Source organism: Oncorhynchus keta, chromosome 1, assembly GCF_023373465.1.
Source record: "Oncorhynchus keta strain PuntledgeMale-10-30-2019 chromosome 1, Oket_V2, whole genome shotgun sequence".
Lineage (NCBI taxonomy): Eukaryota > Metazoa > Chordata > Actinopteri > Salmoniformes > Salmonidae > Oncorhynchus > Oncorhynchus keta.
The window spans coordinates 94,949,491-94,969,962 of record NC_068421.1 but is presented as its reverse complement, the minus strand read 5'-3'; the positions used below and the strand labels follow the sequence as shown (position 1 = coordinate 94,969,962).

At 46.1% G+C, this 20,472-nt stretch overlaps 1 protein-coding gene across 3 annotated transcripts in view; it reads right to left on the bottom strand.

The window, feature by feature from the left end:
* Nucleotides 1–8,114: 8,114 nt before the first annotated feature.
* Nucleotides 8,115–20,472, bottom strand: part of LOC127908600 (solute carrier organic anion transporter family member 2A1-like) — a 201,200-nt gene continuing 188,842 nt past the window's right edge. Inside the window, exons 12-15 of one of the 3 annotated variants that reach the window (XR_008067680.1) lie at nt 19,375–19,439; nt 9,805–9,925; nt 8,565–9,364; nt 8,115–8,263 (exon numbers count right to left, since the gene is read on the bottom strand). Coding sequence is in view for 1 of the 3 variants with exons in the window: in XM_052467267.1 (XP_052323227.1) it covers nt 9,244–9,364; nt 9,805–9,925; nt 19,375–19,439 (307 nt within the window). In the remaining 2 variants the exon portion in view is untranslated. Of the gene's footprint in view, nt 9,365–9,804; nt 9,926–19,374; nt 19,440–20,472 lie in introns of all 3 variants that reach the window. The other 2 variants (XR_008067679.1, XM_052467267.1) reach the window with 2 other exon arrangements.

Sequence of the window (20,472 nt, the reverse complement as noted above, 5' to 3'; positions counted from 1 at the left end):
TCATTTTTGCTAAATCTAAAGGAACAATCTAGATTCGATCCAATGTCTTAAAGTAGACGAACTTGTTATTACTACAACCTCGTGAAAGTGACAAACTGACACCTTCTCACTTTTGTAAAAAAAAAAAACTTTATATATCGAAGGAGTGCCTTTTGAATTCACGGCCTGCACTGGCGACCGTTAGACGCCGATGACTTCTTTAGTTCGCCAACGTCACTATGACATCGCCTACAAGCGCGATCGTGGCATTTCTACTGGAGACGCTCTCCAGTTTCTACCTCTTTTCATAATAAATGATGGTCGTACTTAAATGATGAATCGATCTGTCTTTGCTCAGACCATTTAGGCCTCAACACTTCATAAAAATGACCCTCCGCCGTCAGTTCTTCAGTCAGCTGGGTGGATGCATTAACCGTCCACTAAACCAAGTGTTATATGCTGCCATGCTCTCCACAGCGTTTTCAGCCCCTGAGCTCACAACTCTCCTGATATACTTTATCTGTCCTTTACATTAATAAATGATGGTCGATCTGTTATCTACATTAATAAATGATGGTATCTGACCTCTACATTAATGTCGATCCTCTACATGAATAAATGATGGTCGTCTGTCCTTTAATAAAAATGATGGTCGATCTGACATTAATAAATGATGGTCGATCTGACCTCTACATTAATAAATGATGGTCATCTGTCCTCTACATTAATAAATGATGGTCGATCTGTCCTCTACATTAATAAATGATGGTCGATCTGTCCTTTACATTAATAAATGATGGTCGATCTGATCTTAATAAATGATGGTCCTTTACATGAATAAATGATGGTCGATCTGTCCTCTGTATAAATGATGGTCGATCTGTTATCTACATAATAAATGATGGTCGATCTGTCCTCTACATTAATAAATGATGGTCGATCTGTCCTCTACATTAATAAATGATGGTCGATCTGTCCTCTACATTAATAAATGATGGTCGATCTGTCCTCTACATTAATAAATGATGGTCGACATTAATAAATGATGGTCGATCTGTCCTACATTAATAAATGATGGTCGATCTGTCCTCTACATTAATAAATGATGGTGATGGTCGATCTGATGGTCGATCTGTCCTTTACATTAATAAATGATGGTCGATCTGTCCTCTACATTAATAAATGATGGTCGATCTGTTATCTACATTAATAAATGATGGTCGATCTGAACATAATAAATGATGGTCGATCTGTCCTCTACATTAATAAATGATGGTCGATCTGTCCTCTACATTAATAAATGATGGTCGATCTGACCTCCTTTACTAATAAATGATGGTCATGAATAAATGATGGTCGATCTGTCCTCTACATGAATAAATGATGATGTCGATCTGTCCTTTACATGAATAAATGATGGTCGATCTGTCTACTCTCTGTCCTTTACATTAATAAATGATGGTCGATCTGTCCTCTACGATGGTATCTGTCCTTTATAATAAATGATGGTCGATCTGTCCTCTACAATTAATAAATGATGGTCGATCTGACCTCTACATGAATAAATGATGGTCGATCTGTCCTCTACATGAATAAATGATGGTCCATCTGTCCTTTACATGAATAAATGGTCGATCTGTCCTCTACATTAATAAATGATGGTCGATCTGTCCTCTACGATCTGTCCTCTACATAATAAATGATGGTCGATCTGTCCTTTACATTAATAAATGATGGTCGATCTGTCCTCTACATTAATAAATGATGGTCGATCTGTCCTCTACCTTAATAAATGATGGTCGATCTGTCCTCTACATAATAAATGATGGTCGATCTGTTAATAAAAATGATGGTCGATCTGTCCTCTACATTAATAAATGATGGTCGATCTGTCCTCTGCAATAATCTGTCGATCTGTCCTCTACATTAATAAATGATGGTCGATCTGTCCTCTACCTTAATAAATGATGGTCGATCTGTCCTCTACTTAATAAATGATGGTCGATCTGGTACAAATAAATGATGGTCGATAAATAAATGATGGTCGATCTGTCCTCTACTTAATAAATGATGGTCGATCTGTCCTCTACGTTAATAAATGATGGTCGATCTGTCCTCTACGTTAATAAATGATGGTCGATCTGTCCTCTATAATAAATGATGGTCGATCTGTTCTTTACATTAATAAATGATGTGTTGGTCCATCTGTCCTTTACATTAATAAGGGATCTGGATATACTAGGGCTGTGTCACTATGGGCCCTGGTCAACAGGAAAGGATGTGGATATACTAGGGCTGTGTCACTATGGGCCCTGGTCAACAGGAAAGGATGTGGATATACTAGGGCTGTGTCACTATGGGCCCTGGTCAACAGGAAAGGATGTGGATATACTAGGGCTGTGTCACTATGGGCCCTGGTCAACAGGAAAGCACTATAAAAAAGGCACCGGGTCCCATTTGGCAACATACCGTAGCAGTGTCTAAGAAACAGGCTACCTCCCCCATAGGGTCTGGGTTGCACTGGGCTGTGGCTCTGCACCACGTGATAACACAAGGCTCTCCACCAGACCGGCCCCAGTCAGGACCCACACCTCTCACCTCCACTGCAGGCTTTATTTAAAATGAGTCTCCCAGTCAGGACCCCCTCGTCTCCACAAGTTCAGCTCAGCAGCCTGAACACTTGAAATGATGGCCCTAAACTAGATACTGTCTGTCTGCTAGGAAGGAGACTGGATCCAAACCAGATACTGTCTGTCTGCTAGGAAGGAGACTGGATCCAAACCAGATACTGTCTGTCTGCTAGGAAGGAGACTGGATCCAAACTAGATACTGTCTGTCTGCTAGGAAGGAGACTGGATCCAAACCAGATACTGTCTGTCTGCTAGGAAGGAGACTGGATCCAAACTAGATACTGTCTGTCTGCTAGGAAGGAGACTGGATCCAAACTAGATACTGTCTGTCTGCTAGGAAGGAGACTGGACCCAAACTAGATACTGTCTGTCTGCTAGGAAGGAGACTGGATCCAAACTAGATACTGTCTGTCTGCTAGGAAGGAGACTGGACCCAAACTAGATAGTCTGTCTGCTAGAGAGGAGACTGGACCCAAACTAGATTGTCTGTCTGCTAGGGAGGAGACTGGATCCAAACTAGATATTGTCTGTCTGCTAGGGAGGAGACTGGATTCAAACTAGATACTGTCTGTCTGCTAGGAAGGAGACTGGACCCAAACTAGATACTGTCTGTCTGCTAGGGAGGAGACTGGATCCAAACTAGATAGTCTGTCTGCTAGGGAGGAGACTGGATCCAAACTAGATACTGTCTGTCTGCTAGGAAGGAGACTGGATCCAAACTAGATACTGTCTGTCTGCTAGGAAGGAGACTGGATCCAAACTAGATACTGTCTGTCTGCTAGGAAGGAGACTGGATCCAAACTAGATACTGTCTGTCTGCTAGGAAGGAGACTGGATCCAAACTAGATATTGTCTGTCTGCTAGGGAGGAGACTGGATTCAAACTAGATACTGTCTGTCTGCTAGGAAGGAGACTGGACCCAAACTAGATACTGTCTGTCTGCTAGGGAGGAGACTGGATCCAAAGTGAATCTGCTCTGTTTTACTGTCGTTTACCTCATGATTTTGACTGTTACGTTCAACGGCATCATGAACTTTACCAAGTACCAGGACAGTTTAGCCCAAAAACAATAAAAGTGACTCCAAAATGACTCTACACACAATTTACTATTCATTTCTATTGGGCCGATAATAATCTGAAACACAACCAAAACACACTGCAAATGAGTCACAAGCTTGATGTAGTCATTGCATGCTATGAATATGGGACCAAATACTAAACTTTTGACTACTTAATTTATAATAATATTTAAGGGTGTCCATCATTTTGACCCCTACCTTTTTGAGAAGCAAAATCTCTTTCTTTGAGCGATTGTATTAGTATAAAAAATATATAATTTCCCAAATTCTTCGATCATACAATATAGCTCAGTATTTGAATAACGTATTATGTACAGTCATTATTTCTCATCTTTATCAAGGGGGTCAATCATTTCAGACCCCACTGAATCTTAACCACATCTGTCTATCTCTCCCTCTCCATCCTTCTCTCTCACTCCCTCCCTCTCCATCCTTCTCTCTCACTCTCTCCCTCTCCATCCTTCTCTCTCACTCTCTCCCTCTCCATCCTTCTCTCTCACTCCCTCCCTCTCCATCCTTCTCTCTCACTCCCTCCCTCTCCATCCTTCTCTCTCACTCCCTCCCTCTCCATCCTTCTCTCCCTCCCTCTCCATCCTTCTCTCTCACTCCCTCCCTCTACATCCTTCTCACTCCCTCCCTTTCCATCTCATCAAGCATTTCGCTACATTCGCAATAACATCTGTTAAACACGTGTATGTGACCAATAAAATTTGATCTGATTTTGATTTGATCTCTTTCTCTCCCTCCCTCTCCATTTCTCTCCAACCCCCCTCCCCTCCCTCTGTCTCTCTCTGAAAACAAACCTCTTGACTTCTCCACACACCCAATGAACCTACATGAAGAGATGAAACAAGTCTCATAAAATGGTGTGGAGTAGTGGAGCCTTTAGGGACAAACTGAGCCAAGATAAGCCAGGGATAAGTTGGTCATCAGTCTATCTATTCTTAATAACCCTTCATTGGGATCATATATTTGATACTAGACCACATTTTCCAGCGCACTTCACTATGCAAATTATCAAATGACTTAGTCATCGTCTGGAGGTACAGAGAGAGAGAGAGAGACAGAGAGAGAGAGAGACAGAGAGAGAGAGAGACAGAGAGAGAGAGAGAGAGAGAGAGAGAGAGAGAGAGAGAGAGAGAGAGAGAGAGAGAGAGAGAGAGAGAGAGAGAGAGAGAGAGAGAGAGAGAGAGAGAGAGACAGAGAGAGAGAGAGAGAGAGAGAGAGAGAGAGAGAGAGAGAGAGAGAGAGAGAGAGAGAGAGAGAGAGAGAGAGAGAGAGAGAGAGAGAGAGAGAGAGAGACAGAATACAGTGGCAGAGAGACTGCAGCTACACAAGTTCTCCCACCGACAGACACTGGCAACCTGGGTGTGTCTCAGCCATACACAGAATAATTCATTAATTCACTTATCTCTTTTAAACCACAGCACTCGCGTTTGAAACAATATCATCGCATAAACACCACCCATTTGAGATAGCAATTGTAGCCTACATATCGGTGACATGCTACAATTATATTTGCGTTATAAAACGTGAATTGTGGACTGCAAAAGAAATCATAATCTTTTGCGTGAAGTATAAACAAACAAAAAAAAGGCCTAACAATTAAAGCCATAGACGGACATAATAAACACTTTATACTGTCGTCTGAACTACTTTCAACAGACAAAACATAAGAAAAACTTGCTTGACATTTTCCCACAGAATATGTAGTATATGTTGTTACTAAGAGAAACGTGTACAGGAAGCCTATAGATCAAGAGATCATTTAAACTTAACGTATAACAGTGAACACCAAGCAGGTGCATACAGTCAGCTTAATGTCATCCCCAACCGGAACAGAACTTCTCCCGACGATTCTGAATGACTTACCGCTTTGCTCCCCCAGAAAGACCAGTTTGAATTTCCTTAAAGGGTTCCCAAAGTCACTACCCACAGACATGTTTTTGGGGAGAATTTGTAAAAGAGCAGGAGAATGAAACGCTTGTTCCCCAGTGGTCCGGGGGTTGTGGTGCTGATGATGGATGTGAAACTGAAAAGCGACGCCTCAACCCGTTCAATCTGCTCTCTCCGCGATGGAAGCGCTACTGACTGGATCGCCCCCTGTCCGCTTCAACTGCAATCTGCGCATGCGCGGTTTGCTCTCTCCTCACTCTGTTTGTCTGCCGCCCCCTCCCTTCCTGCTCTGGCACATGACGTCATGCGAAACGGAAGTAAAGGGAATCTTTCCACTTTTTAATTTTTTTTATTTAAACTCTTGTGCGCTACATTTTAGATTAGTTAGACCATAAGGTAAACTCAGCTTCAAATCTCATCCTTTACCTCTGGCTCCCTCTCTAGTACTTGAGTGACCCATGATGATTACATACACACAGACACACAATCCCTTTTCCAACACAATATAACAATTAGACAATATAAACAAAGATTTTTATTATTTACAGAAGTTACAAGTATTTATTGCTGCATATAAGGCACGCAAACTAAGATGATCCAAAACTAACCATATTGTATTGGCATTTTATTTCAACAAGATACCAATTATTTAAACAGTGCAATTGATATTTGATGCATAGCATATTATTGTGATTAAAGCTGATGAGATATTGATCATATAAAATTACTATTCTGTGTAAAAAAAAATATGTTTTTAAACATCTCAAACAAAAACTCAAAGTCTCTATAATGTCACTCACCAAAATGCCTCTGTGTTAAAGACAAACTTAAATATTAAGCTTTAACGTTGTTGTCTACTGCAACTAGAAACCTGGATGGACAACATCCCTGGGATAACAGCAAGTGTACAGTTTTCAATGTGCACGTTTCGTCCTTCAAAATGATCGAACATCAACACCTTTCACTGCCTCTGACCCCCCTTCCCCGTGTAAGGATACTGACCCCGTTCCCCATGTAGGGATACTGACCCCCTTCCCCATGTAGGGATACTGACCCCCTTCCCCGTGTAAGGAAACGGACCCCCTTCTCCATGTAGGGATACTGACCCCCTTCCCCGTGTAAGGAAACTGACCCCCTTCTCCATGTAGGGATACTGACCCCCTTCCTCATGTAGGGATACTGACCCCCTTCCCCATGTAGGGATACTGACCCCCTTCCCCATGTAGGGATACTGACCCCCTTCCCCATGTAGGAATACTGACCCCCTTCTCCATGTAGGGATACTGACCCCCTTCTCCATGTAGGGATACTGACCCCCTGCTCATGTAGGGATACTGACCCCCTTCCCCATGTAGGAATACTGACCCCCTTCTCCATGTAGGGATACTGACCCCCTCCCCATGTAGGGATACTGACCCCCTTCCCCATGTAGGGATACTGACCCCCTTCTCCATGTAGGGATACTGACCCCCTTCCCATGTAGGGATACTGACCCCCTTCCCCATGTAGGGATACTGACCCCCTTCTCCATGTAGGGATACTGACCCCCTTCCCCATGTAGGAATACTGACCCCCTTCTCCATGTAGGGACACTGACCCCCTCCCCATGTAGGGATACTGACCCCCTTCTCCATGTAGGGATACAGACCCCCTTATCCATGTAGGGATACTGACCCCCTTCTCCATGTAGGGATACTGACCCCCTTCCCATGTAGGGATACTGACCCCCTTCCCATGTAGGGATACTGACCCCCTTCCCCATGTAGGGATACTGACCCCCTCCCCATGTAGGGATACTGACCCCCTTCCCCATGTAGGGATACTGACCCCCTTCCCCATGTAGGGATACTGACCCCCTCCCCATGTAGGGATACTGACCCCTTCTCCATGTAGGGATACTGACCCCCTTCCCATGTAGGGATACTGACCCCCTTCCCATGTAGGGATACTGACCCCCTTCCCATGTAGGGATACTGACCCCCTTCCCCATGTAGGGATACTGACCCCCTTCCCCATGTAGGGATACTGACCCCCTCCCCATGTAGGGATACTGACCCCTTCCCCATGTAGGGATACTGACCCCTTCCCATGTAGGGATACTGACCCCCTTCCCATGTAGGGATACTGACCCCCTTCCCCATGTAGGGATACTGACCCCCTCCCCATGTAGGGATACTGACCCCCTTCCCCATGTAGGGATACTGACCCCCTTCCCATGTAGGGATACTGACCCCCTTCCCATGTAGGGATACTGACCCCCTTCCCCATGTAGGGATACTGACCCCCTTCCCCATGTAGGGATACTGACCCCCTTCCCCATGTAGGGATACTGACCCCCTTCTCCATGTAGGGATACTGACCCCCTTCCCCATGTAGGGATACTGACCCCCTTCCCCATGTAGGGATACTGACCCCCTTCCCCATGTAGGGATACTGACCCCCTTCTCCATGTAGGGATACTGACCCCCTTCTCCGTGTAGGGATACTGACCCCCTTCCCCATGTAGGGATACTGACCCTTCCCGGTGTGGGGATTGTGTAGGATAGTCAAAGGGGAGCTATAGTGTATGAGGGTTATAGTATCCTTACCAGAGCTGGAGTGTCCTTCAGTGCTGAGGTTACTAACAGGAGGATCAGCTGGGTTTGAGAACAGTGCTGAGGTTACTAACAGGAGGATCAGCTGGGTTTGAGAACAGCGCTGAGGTTACTAACAGGAGGATCAGCTGGGTTTGAGAACAGTGCTGAGGTTACTAACAGGAGGATCAGCTGGGTTTGAGAACAGTGCTGAGGTTACTAACAGGAGGATCAGCTGGGTTTGAGAACAGCGCTGAGGTTACTAACAGGAGGATCAGCTGGGTTTGAGAACAGTGCTGAGGTTACTAACAGGAGGATCAGCTGGGTTTGAGAACAGTGCTGAGGTTACTAACAGGAGGATCAGCTGGGTTTGAGAACAGTGCTGAGGTTACTAACAGGAGAATCACCTGGGTTTGAGAACAGTGCTGAGGTTACTAACAGGAGGATCAGCTGGGTTTGAGAACAGCGCTGAGGTTACTAACAGGAGGATCAGCTGGGTTTGAGAACAGTGCTGAGGTTACTAACAGGAGGATCAGCTGGGTTTGAGAACAGTGCTGAGGTTACTAACAGGAGGATCAGCTGGGTTTGAGAACAGCGCTGAGGTTACTAACAGGAGGATCAGCTGGGTTTGATAGCAGACCGTTGAAACACTCTATGGTTGAAAGGCATGGTGGACTTTGCCCACTGGCAGTTGATTGGTGAGTCATTTCTCTCATGTGAGACAGGTTAGGTGGATCAGGTGGGTAAAAGGGGCGGCAGGGTAGCCTAGTGGTTAGAGCGTTGGACTAGTAACCGAAAGGTTGTAAGTTCAAATCCCCGAGCTGACAAAGTACACAATCTGTCGTTCTGCCCCTGAACAGGCAGTTAACCCACTGTTCCTAGGCCGTCATTGAAAATAAGAATTTGTTTTTAACTGACTTGCCGAGTAAAAAAAAGGTCAAATTAAAATTAAAAAAGGAGAGCACATTCAGACAGAACGCCTCAGCAGACTGTTGAAAGGAACAGTAGTGGACCTGAGACTACTCTTTTAAAGTGAGACGGGAGAGAGGACGGAGTAGGGAGCCAGGAGGTCAGTCGTATCCCAGATCAGAGTGGTCCATCAGGCCTCTTCTCCAGGCTGTACTCCCTGGTCCTCAGGACCTTCCAGCCCACCACCCCAAGCAGGAAGATCCCCATCACCTTGAAGCCCACCTGCAGGCCCAGGTACCTGCAGAGATACGATAAGGCAGGAGGGTTAGAGCTAGTTTATAGCATGAGTGTAAATATCACATTCCCACCTGCAGGGAAATCAATCAGTCAACCAATCCAGTCAACCAACCAATCACCAATCAATCAATCAATCAATCCAGTCAACCAACCAATCACCAATCAATCAATCAACCAATCCAGTCAACCAACCAATCACCAATCAATCAATCAACCAATCCAGTCAACCAACCAATCACCAATCAATCAATCAACCAACCCAGTCAACCAACCAATCACCAATCAATCAATCAACCAATCCAGTCAACCAACCAATCACCAATCAATCAATCAACCAATCCAGTCAACCAACCAATCACCAATCAATCAATCAACCAATACATTAATGAATGAATCATTCTCACTTGTATAAATGAGGCATGACAATAGTTTCATTCTCACCTGTTCCTCAGGGTGTTGTTGTCATAGTAACCACAGCCCAGCCGGTTGCCACAGGCCTGTTTCCACCAAATACAGGAGCTGTCGATGACAATGCCGAACAGGGCTGGGGCTGGTAACCAGGCTAGAATAGAGGAGGATCACACAATACATAACATTATATACAGGAGCTGAGGAGGGCCATGCCGAACAGGGCTGGGGCTGGTAACCAGGCTAGAATAGAGGAGGATCACACAATACATAACATTATATACAGGAGCTGAGGAGGGCCATGCCGAACAGGGCTGGGGCTGGTAACCAGGCTAGAATAGAGGACGATCACACAATACATAACATTATATACAGGAGCTGAGGATGGCCATGCCGAACAGGGCTGGGGCTGGTAACCAGGCTAGAATAGAGGACGATCACACAATACATAACATTATATACAGGAGCTGAGGATGGTCATGCCGAACAGGGCTGGGGCTGGTAACCAGGCTAGAATAGAGGAGGATCACACAATACATAACATTATATACAGGAGCTGAGGATGGGCCATGCCGAACAGGGCTGGGGCTGGTAACCAGGCTAGAATAGAGGACGATCACACAATACATAACATTATATACAGGAGCTGAGGAGGGCCATGCCGAACAGGGCTGGGGCTGGTAACCAGGCTAGAATAGAGGAGGATCACACAATACATAACATTATATACAGGAGCTGAGGAGGGCCATGCCGAACAGGGCTGGGGCTGGTAACCAGGCTAGAATAGAGGAGGATCACACAATACATAACATTATATACAGGAGCTGAGGAGGGCCATGCCGAACAGGGCTGGGGCTGGTAACCAGGCTAGAATAGAGGAGGATCACACAATACATAACATTATATACAGGAGCTGAGGATGGCCATGCCGAACAGGGCTGGGGCTGGTAACCAGGCTAGAATAGAGGAGGATCACACAATACATAACATTATATACAGGAGCTGAGGATGGCCATGCCGAACAGGGCTGGGGCTGGTAACCAGGCTAGAATAGAGGAGGATCACACAATACATAACATTATATACAGGAGCTGAGGATGGCCATGCCGAACAGGGCTGGGGCTGGTAACCAGGCTAGAATAGAGGAGGATCACACAATACATAACATTATATACAGGAGCTGAGGAGGGCCATGCCGAACAGGGCTGGGGCTGGTAACCAGGCTAGAATAGAGGAGGATCACACAATACATAACATTATATACAGGAGCTGAGGAGGGCCATGCCGAACAGGGCTGGGGCTGGTAACCAGGCTAGAATAGAGGAGGATCACACAATACATAACATTATATACAGGAGCTGAGGAGGGCCATGCCGAACAGGGCTGGGGCTGGTAACCAGGCTAGAATAGAGGAGGATCACACAATACATAACATTATATACAGGAGCTGAGGATGGTCATGCCGAACAGGGCTGGGGCTGGTAACCAGGCTAGAATAGAGGAGGATCACACAATACATAACATTATATACAGGAGCTGAGGATGGTCATGCCGAACAGGGCTGGGGCTGGTAACCAGGCTAGAATAGAGGAGGATCACACAATACATAACATTATATACAGGAGCTGAGGAGGGCCATGCCGAACAGGGCTGGGGCTGGTAACCAGGCTAGAATAGAGGAGGATCACACAATACATAACATTATATACAGGAGCTGAGGAGGGCCATGCCGAACAGGGCTGGGGCTGGTAACCAGGCTAGAATAGAGGAGGATCACACAATACATAACATTATATACAGGAGCTGAGGAGGGCCATGCCGAACAGGGCTGGGGCTGGTAACCAGGCTAGAATAGAGGAGGATCACACAATACATAACATTATATACAGGAGCTGAGGAGGGCCATGCCGAACAGGGCTGGGGCTGGTAACCAGGCTAGAATAGAGGAGGATCACACAATACATAACATTATATACAGGAGCTGAGGAGGCCATGCCGAACAGGGCTGGGGCTGGTAACCAGGCTAGAATAGAGGAGGATCACACAATACATAACATTATATACAGGAGCTGAGGATGGCCATGCCGAACAGGGCTGGGGCTGGTAACCAGGCTAGAATAGAGGAGGATCACACAATACATAACATTATATACAGGAGCTGAGGAGGGCCATGCCGAACAGGGCTGGGGCTGGTAACCAGGCTAGAATAGAGGAGGATCACACAATACATAACATTATATACAGGAGCTGAGGATGGCCATGCCGAACAGGGCTGGGGCTGGTAACCAGGCTAGAATAGAGGAGGATCACACAATACATAACATTATATACAGGAGCTGAGGAGGGCCATGCCGAACAGGGCTGGGGCTGGTAACCAGGCTAGAATAGAGGAGGATCACACAATACATAACATTATATACAGGAGCTGAGGAGGGCCATGCCGAACAGGGCTGGGGCTGGTAACCAGGCTAGAATAGAGGAGGATCACACAATACATAACATTATATACAGGAGCTGAGGAGGGCCATGCCGAACAGGGCTGGGGCTGGTAACCAGGCTAGAATAGAGGACGATCACACAATACATAACATTATATACAGGAGCTGAGGAGGGCCATGCCGAACAGGGCTGGTAACCAGGCTAGAATAGAGGAGGATCACACAATACATAACATTATATACAGGAGCTGAGGAGGGCCATGCCGAACAGGGCTGGGGCTGGTAACCAGGCTAGAATAGAGGAGGATCACACAATACATAACATTATATACAGGAGCTGAGGAGGGCCATGCCGAACAGGGCTGGGGCTGGTAACCAGGCTAGAATAGAGGAGGATCACACAATACATAACATTATATACAGGAGCTGAGGAGGGCCATGCCGAACAGGGCTGGGGCTGGTAACCAGGCTAGAATAGAGGAGGATCACACAATACATAACATTATATACAGGAGCTGAGGAGGCCATGCCGAACAGGGCTGGGGCTGGTAACCAGGCTAGAATAGAGGAGGATCACACAATACATAACATTATATACAGGAGCTGAGGAGGGCCATGCCGAACAGGGCTGGGGCTGGTAACCAGGCTAGAATAGAGGAGGATCACACAATACATAACATTATATACAGGAGCTGAGGATGGCCATGCCGAACAGGGCTGGGGCTGGTAACCAGGCTAGAATAGAGGAGGATCACACAATACATAACATTATATACAGGAGCTGAGGATGGCCATGCCGAACAGGGCTGGGGCTGGTAACCAGGCTAGAATAGAGGAGGATCACACAATACATAACATTATATACAGGAGCTGAGGAGGGCCATGCCGAACAGGGCTGGGGCTGGTAACCAGGCTAGAATAGAGGAGGATCACACAATACATAACATTATATACAGGAGCTGAGGATGGCCATGCCGAACAGGGCTGGGGCTGGTAACCAGGCTAGAATAGAGGAGGATCACACAATACATAACATTATATACAGGAGCTGAGGATGGCCATGCCGAACAGGGCTGGGGCTGGTAACCAGGCTAGAATAGAGGAGGATCACACAATACATAACATTATATACAGGAGCTGAGGAGGGCCATGCCGAACAGGGCTGGGGCTGGTAACCAGGCTAGAATAGAGGAGGATCACACAATACATAACATTATATACAGGAGCTGAGGATGGCCATGCCGAACAGGGCTGGTAACCAGGCTAGAATAGAGGAGGATCACACAATACATAACATTATATACAGGAGCTGAGGAGGGCCATGCTGAACAGGGCTGGTAACCAGGCTAGAATAGAGGAGGATCACACAATACATAACATTATATACAGGAGCTGAGGATGGCCATGCCGAACAGGGCTGGTAACCAGGCTAGAATAGAGGAGGATCACACAATACATAACATTATATACAGGAGCTGAGGATGGTCATGCCGAACAGGGCTGGGGCTGGTAACCAGGCTAGAATAGAGGAGGATCACACAATACATAACATTATATACAGGAGCTGAGGAGGGCCATGCCGAACAGGGCTGGGGCTGGTAACCAGGCTAGAATAGAGGAGGATCACACAATACATAACATTATATACAGGAGCTGTCGATGGCCATGCCGAACAGGGCTGGGGCTGGTAACCAGGCTAGAATAGAGGAGGATCACACAATACATAACATTATATACAGGAGCTGAGGAGGGCCATGCCGAACAGGGCTGGGGCTGGTAACCAGGCTAGAATAGAGGAGGATCACACAATACATAACATTATATACAGGAGCTGAGGATGGCCATGCCGAACAGGGCTGGGGCTGGTAACCAGGCTAGAATAGAGGAGGATCACACAATACATAACATTATATACAGGAGCTGAGGATGGCCATGCCGAACAGGGCTGGGGCTGGTAACCAGGCTAGAATAGAGGAGGATCACACAATACATAACATTATATACAGGAGCTGAGGATGGTCATGCCGAACAGGGCTGGGGCTGGTAACCAGGCTAGAATAGAGGAGGATCACACAATACATAACATTATATACAGGAGCTGAGGATGGCCATGCCGAACAGGGCTGGGGCTGGTAACCAGGCTAGAATAGAGGAGGATCACACAATACATAACATTATATACAGGAGCTGAGGATGGCCATGCTGAACAGGGCTGGGGCTAACCAGGCTAGAATAGAGGAGGATCACACAATACATAACATTATATACAGGAGCTGAGGATGGCCATGCCGAACAGGGCTGGGGCTGGTAACCAGGCTAGAATAGAGGAGGATCACACAATACATAACATTATATACAGGAGCTGAGGATGGCCATGCTGAACAGGGCTGGGGCTGGTAACCAGGCTAGAATAGAGGAGGATCACACAATACATAACATTATATACAGGAGCTGAGGATGGTCATGCCGAACAGGGCTGGGGCTGGTAACCAGGCTAGAATAGAGGAGGATCACACAATACATAACATTATATACAGGAGCTGAGGATGGCCATGCCGAACAGGGCTGGTAACCAGGCTAGAATAGAGGAGGATCACACAATACATAACATTATATACAGGAGCTGAGGATGGCCATGCCGAACAGGGCTGGGGCTGGTAACCAGGCTAGAATAGAGGAGGATCACACAATACATAACATTATATACAGGAGCTGAGGATGGCCATGCCGAACAGGGCTGGGGCTGGTAACCAGGCTAGAATAGAGGACGATCACACAATACATAACATTATATACAGGAGCTGAGGATGGTCATGCCGAACAGGGCTGGGGCTGGTAACCAGGCTAGAATAGAGGACGATCACACAATACATAACATTATATACAGGAGCTGAGGATGGTCATGCCGAACAGGGCTGGGGCTGGTAACCAGGCTAGAATAGAGGACGATCACACAATACATAACATTATATACAGGAGCTGAGGAGGGCCATGCCGAACAGGGCTGGGGCTGGTAACCAGGCTAGAATAGAGGAGGATCACACAATACATAACATTATATACAGGAGCTGAGGAGGGCCATGCCGAACAGGGCTGGGGCTGGTAACCAGGCTAGAATAGAGGAGGATCACACAATACATAACATTATATAAAGGAGCTCAGGATGGCCATGCGGAATAGGGCTGGTAACCAGGCTAGAATAGAGGAGGATCACACAATACATAACATTATATACAGGAGCTGAGGAGGGCCATGCCGAACAGGGCTGGGGCTGGTAACCAGGCTAGAATAGAGGAGGATCACACAATACATAACATTATATACAGGAGCTGAGGATGGTCATGCCGAACAGGGCTGGGGCTGGTAACCAGGCTAGAATAGAGGAGGATCACACAATACATAACATTATATACAGGAGCTGAGGAGGGCCATGCCGAACAGGGCTGGGGCTGGTAACCAGGCTAGAATAGAGGAGGATCACACAATACATAACATTATATACAGGAGCTGAGGAGGGCCATGCTGAACAGGGCTGGTAACCAGGCTAGAATAGAGGAGGATCACACAATACATAACATTATATACAGGAGCTGAGGAGGGCCATGCCGAACAGGGCTGGGGCTGGTAACCAGGCTAGAATAGAACTGTCACACAATTAACATTATATACAGGAGCTGAGGATGGCCATGCCGAACAGGGCTGGGGCTGGTAACCAGGCTAGAATAGAGGACGATCACACAATACATAACATTATATACAGGAGCTGAGGATGGCCATGCCGAACAGGGCTGGGGCTGGTAACCAGGCTAGAATAGAGGACGATCACACAATACATAACATTATATACAGGAGCTGAGGATGGTTATGCCTAAAACAGGGCTGGGGCTGGTAACCAGGCTAGAATAGAGGACGATCACACAATACATAACATTATATACAGGAGCTGAGGATGGTCATATCCTAACAGGGCTGGGGCAGGTAACCAGGCTAGAATAGAGGTGGATCACACAATACATAACATTATATACAGGAGCTGAGGAGGGCCATGCCGAACAGGGCTGGTAACCAGGCTAGAATAGAGGACGATCACACAATACATAACATTATATACAGGAGCTGAGGATGGTCATGCCTTGGGCTGGGGCAGGTAACCAGGCTAGAATAGAGGAGGATCACACAATACATAACATTATATACAGGAGCTGAAGAGGGCCATGCCGAACAGGGCTGGTAACCAGGCTAGAAGAGGACGATCACACAATACATAACATTATATACAGGAGCTGAGGATGGCCATGCCGAACAGGGCTGGTAACCTAGAAGAGGGGATCATACAATACATAACATTATAAGGAGCTGAGGAGGGCCATGCCGAACAGGGCTGGGGCTGGTAACCAGGCTAGAATAGAGGACGATCACACAATACATAACATTATAAGGAGCTGAGGAGGGTCATGCCGAACAGGGCTGGTAAGAGGCTAGAATAGAGGACGATCACACAATACATAACATTATATAGGAGCTGAGGATGGCCATGCTGAATAGGGTCATAACCAGGCTAGAATAGAGGGGATCACACAATACATAACATTATATACAGGAGCTGAGGAGGGCCATGCCGAACAGGGCTGGGGCTGGTAACCAGGCTAGAATAGAGGAGGATCACACAATACATAACATTATATACAGGAGCTGAGGAGGGCCATGCCGAACAGGGCTGGTAACCAGGCTAGAATAGAGGAGGATCACACAATACATAACATTATATACAGGAGCTGAGGAGGGCCATGCTGAACAGGGCTGGTAACCAGGCTAGAATAGAGGAGGATCACACAATACATAACATTATATACAGGAGCTGTCGAATGCTGAACAGGGCAGGTAACCAGGCTAGAATCCTAGAGGAGGATCATACATAACATTATATACAGGAGCTGAAGGACCATGGAACAGGGCTATCCAGGCTAGAATAGAGGGGATCATACATAACATTATATACAGGAGCTGAGGAGGGCCATGTCAACAGGGCTGGTAACCAGGCTAGAAGACGGGTCATATCATAAAATTATATAAGGAGCTCAGGATGGCCATATCCTAGAAGGTAACCAGGCTATATGTAACTCTAAACATTAACACTATTCATCGAAAATAACGGCATTTCAATATAGTTGTAATCGACTAGAGGGAACTGTAACACTGCATTGACGGATGATAAGGCAGGGTTATGTCCTAAAAGACGGGTCATATCCTAGAAGACGGGTCATATCCTTGAAGACGGGACATATACTAGAAGACGGGTCATATCCTAGAAGACGGGTCATATCCTAGAAGACGGGTCATATCCTAGAAGACGGGTCATATCCTAGAAGACGGGTCATATCCTAGAAGACGGGTCATATCCTAGAAGACGGGTCATATCCTTGAAGACGGGTCATATCCTAGAAGACGGGTCATATCCTAGAAGACGGGTCATATCCTTGAAGACGGGTCATATCCTTGAAGACGGGTCATATCCTTGAAGACGGGTCATATCCTAGAAGACGGGTCATATCCTAGAAGACGGGTCATATCCTAGAAGACGGGTCATATCCTAGAAGACGGGTCATATCCTTGAAGACGGGTCATATCCTTGAAGACGGGTCATATCCTTGAAGACGGGTCATATCCTAGAAGACGGGTCATATCCTAGAAGACGGGTCATATCCTAGAAGACCAGTCATATCCTTGAAGACGGGTCATATCCTAGAAGACGGGTCATATCCTAGAAGACGGGTCATATCCTAGAAGACGGGTCATATCCTAGAAGACGGGTCATATCCTTGAAGACGGGTCATATCCTAGAAGACGGGTCATATCCTTGAAGACGGGTCATATCCTAGAAGACGGGTCATATCCTTGAAGACGGGTCATATCCTAGAAGACGGGTCATATCCTTGAAGACGGGTCATATCCTAGAAGACGGGTCATATCCTAGGGTCATATCCTTGAAGACGGGTCATATCCTAGAAGACGGGTCATATCCTTGAAGACGGGTCATATCCTAGAAGACGGGTCATATCCTAGAAGACGGGTCATATCCTAGAAGACGGGTCATATCCTAGAAGACGGGTCATATCCTTGAAGACGGTCATATCCTAGAAGACGGGTCATATCCTAGAAGACGGGTCATATCCTAGAAGACGGGTCATATCCTAGAAGACGGGTCATATCCTAGAAGACGGGTCATATCCTAGAAGACGGGTCATATCCTAGAAGACGGGTCATATCCTAGAAGACGGGTCATATCCTAGAAGACGGGTCATATCCTTGAAGACGGGTCATATCCTAGAAGACGGGTCATATCCTTGAAGACGGGTCATATCCTAGAAGACGGGTCATATCCTTGAAGACGGGTCATATCCTAGAAGACGGGTCATATCCTAGAAGACGGGTCATATCCTAGAAGACGGGTCATATCCTTGAAGACGGGTCATATCCTAGAAGACGGGTCATATCCTAGAAGACGGGTCATATCCTAGAAGACGGGTCATATCCTTGAAGACGGGTCATATCCTAAGAAGATATCAAGAAGGTCATATCCTAGAAGACGGGTCATATCCTAGAAGACGGGTCATATCCTAGAAGACGGGTCATATCCTAGAAGACGGGTCATATCCTAGAAGACGGGTCATATCCTTGAAGACGGGACATATCCTAGAAGACGGGTCATATCCTTGAAGACGGGTCATATCCTAGAAGACGGGTCATATCCTAGAAGACGGGTCATATCCTAGAAGACGGGTCATATCCTAGAAGACGGGTCATATCCTAGAAGACGGGTCATATCCTTGAAGACGGGTCATATCCTAGAAGACGGGTCATATCCTTGAAGACGGGTCATATCCTAGAAGACGGGTCATATCCTTGAAGACGGGTCATATCCTAGAAGACGGGTCATATCCTTGAAGACGGGTCATATCCTAGAAGACGGGTCATATCCTAGAAGACGGGTCATATCCTTGAAGACGGGTCATATCCGAGAAGACGGGTCATATCCTAGAAGACGGGTCATATCCTAGAAGACGGGTCATATCCTGGAGTGGTGTATTTGATATATCATTGTATTCCATTGTGTGTTGCTTTAGGAACATCTGTCTATATGAAGAAGATAAAAGAGTATACTTACCAAGCACTCTCATGAGCAAAAACTGGACTCCTATGGCAAAGGATTTATCTTCATGGGGAACAGTTCTGAAACAATTCAAGCAAAGTAAAAATAGATTACATTAAAAAAATATTTAAAAAATTGAAACGAATGATGTTTTAGCTCAAATAGACATTGTTTTCTTCTCTATGGACTTTGTGGTACTCACAAGGAGTATTTCACATCAAACGAATGATGTTTTAGCTCAAATAGACATTGTTTTATTCTCTATGGACTTTGTGGTACTCACGAGGAGTATTTCACATCAAATCAAATTATAATAAACAATGAAATGCCACTTTATCCAGCCATTATTTAGCTGAGGACCATCCTATTCACTACCGGTCAAACGTTTGAACACACTGACTCATTCAAGGGTTTGTCTTTATTTTTACTATTTTATACATTGTAGAATAAAAGTGAAGACATCAAAACGATGAAATAACAAATATGGAATCATGTTAAACAAATCAAAATATATAATATATTTCATCATATAGATGTGGTTGTGTGTTAGAGAGGGAGGACCATCATATAGATGTGGTTGTGTGTTAGAGAGGGAGGACCATCATATAGATGTGGTTGTGTGTTAGGGAGGGAGGACCATCATATAGATGTGGTTGTGTGTTAGGGAGGTTACCTGAGGACCATCATATAGATGGGGTTGTGTGTTAGGGAGGTTAGGGAGGGACCATCATATAGATGGGGTTGTGTGTTAGGGAGGTTACCTGAGGACCATCATATAGATGGGGTTGTGTGTTAGGGAGGTTACCTGAGGACCATCATATAGATGGGGTTGTGTGTTAGGGAGGGAGGACCATCATATAGATGTGGGTTGTGTGTTAGGGGTTAGGGAGGACCATCATATAGATGTGGTTGTGTGTTAGGAGGTTACCTGAGGACCATCATATAGATGTGGTTGTGTGTTAGGGAGGTTACCTGAGGACCATCATATAGATGTGGTTGTGTGTTAGGGAGGGTTACCTGAGGACCATCATATAGATGGGTTGTGTGTTAGGGAGGTTACCTGAGGACCATCATATAGATGTGGTTGTGTGTTAGGGAGGTTACCTGAGGACC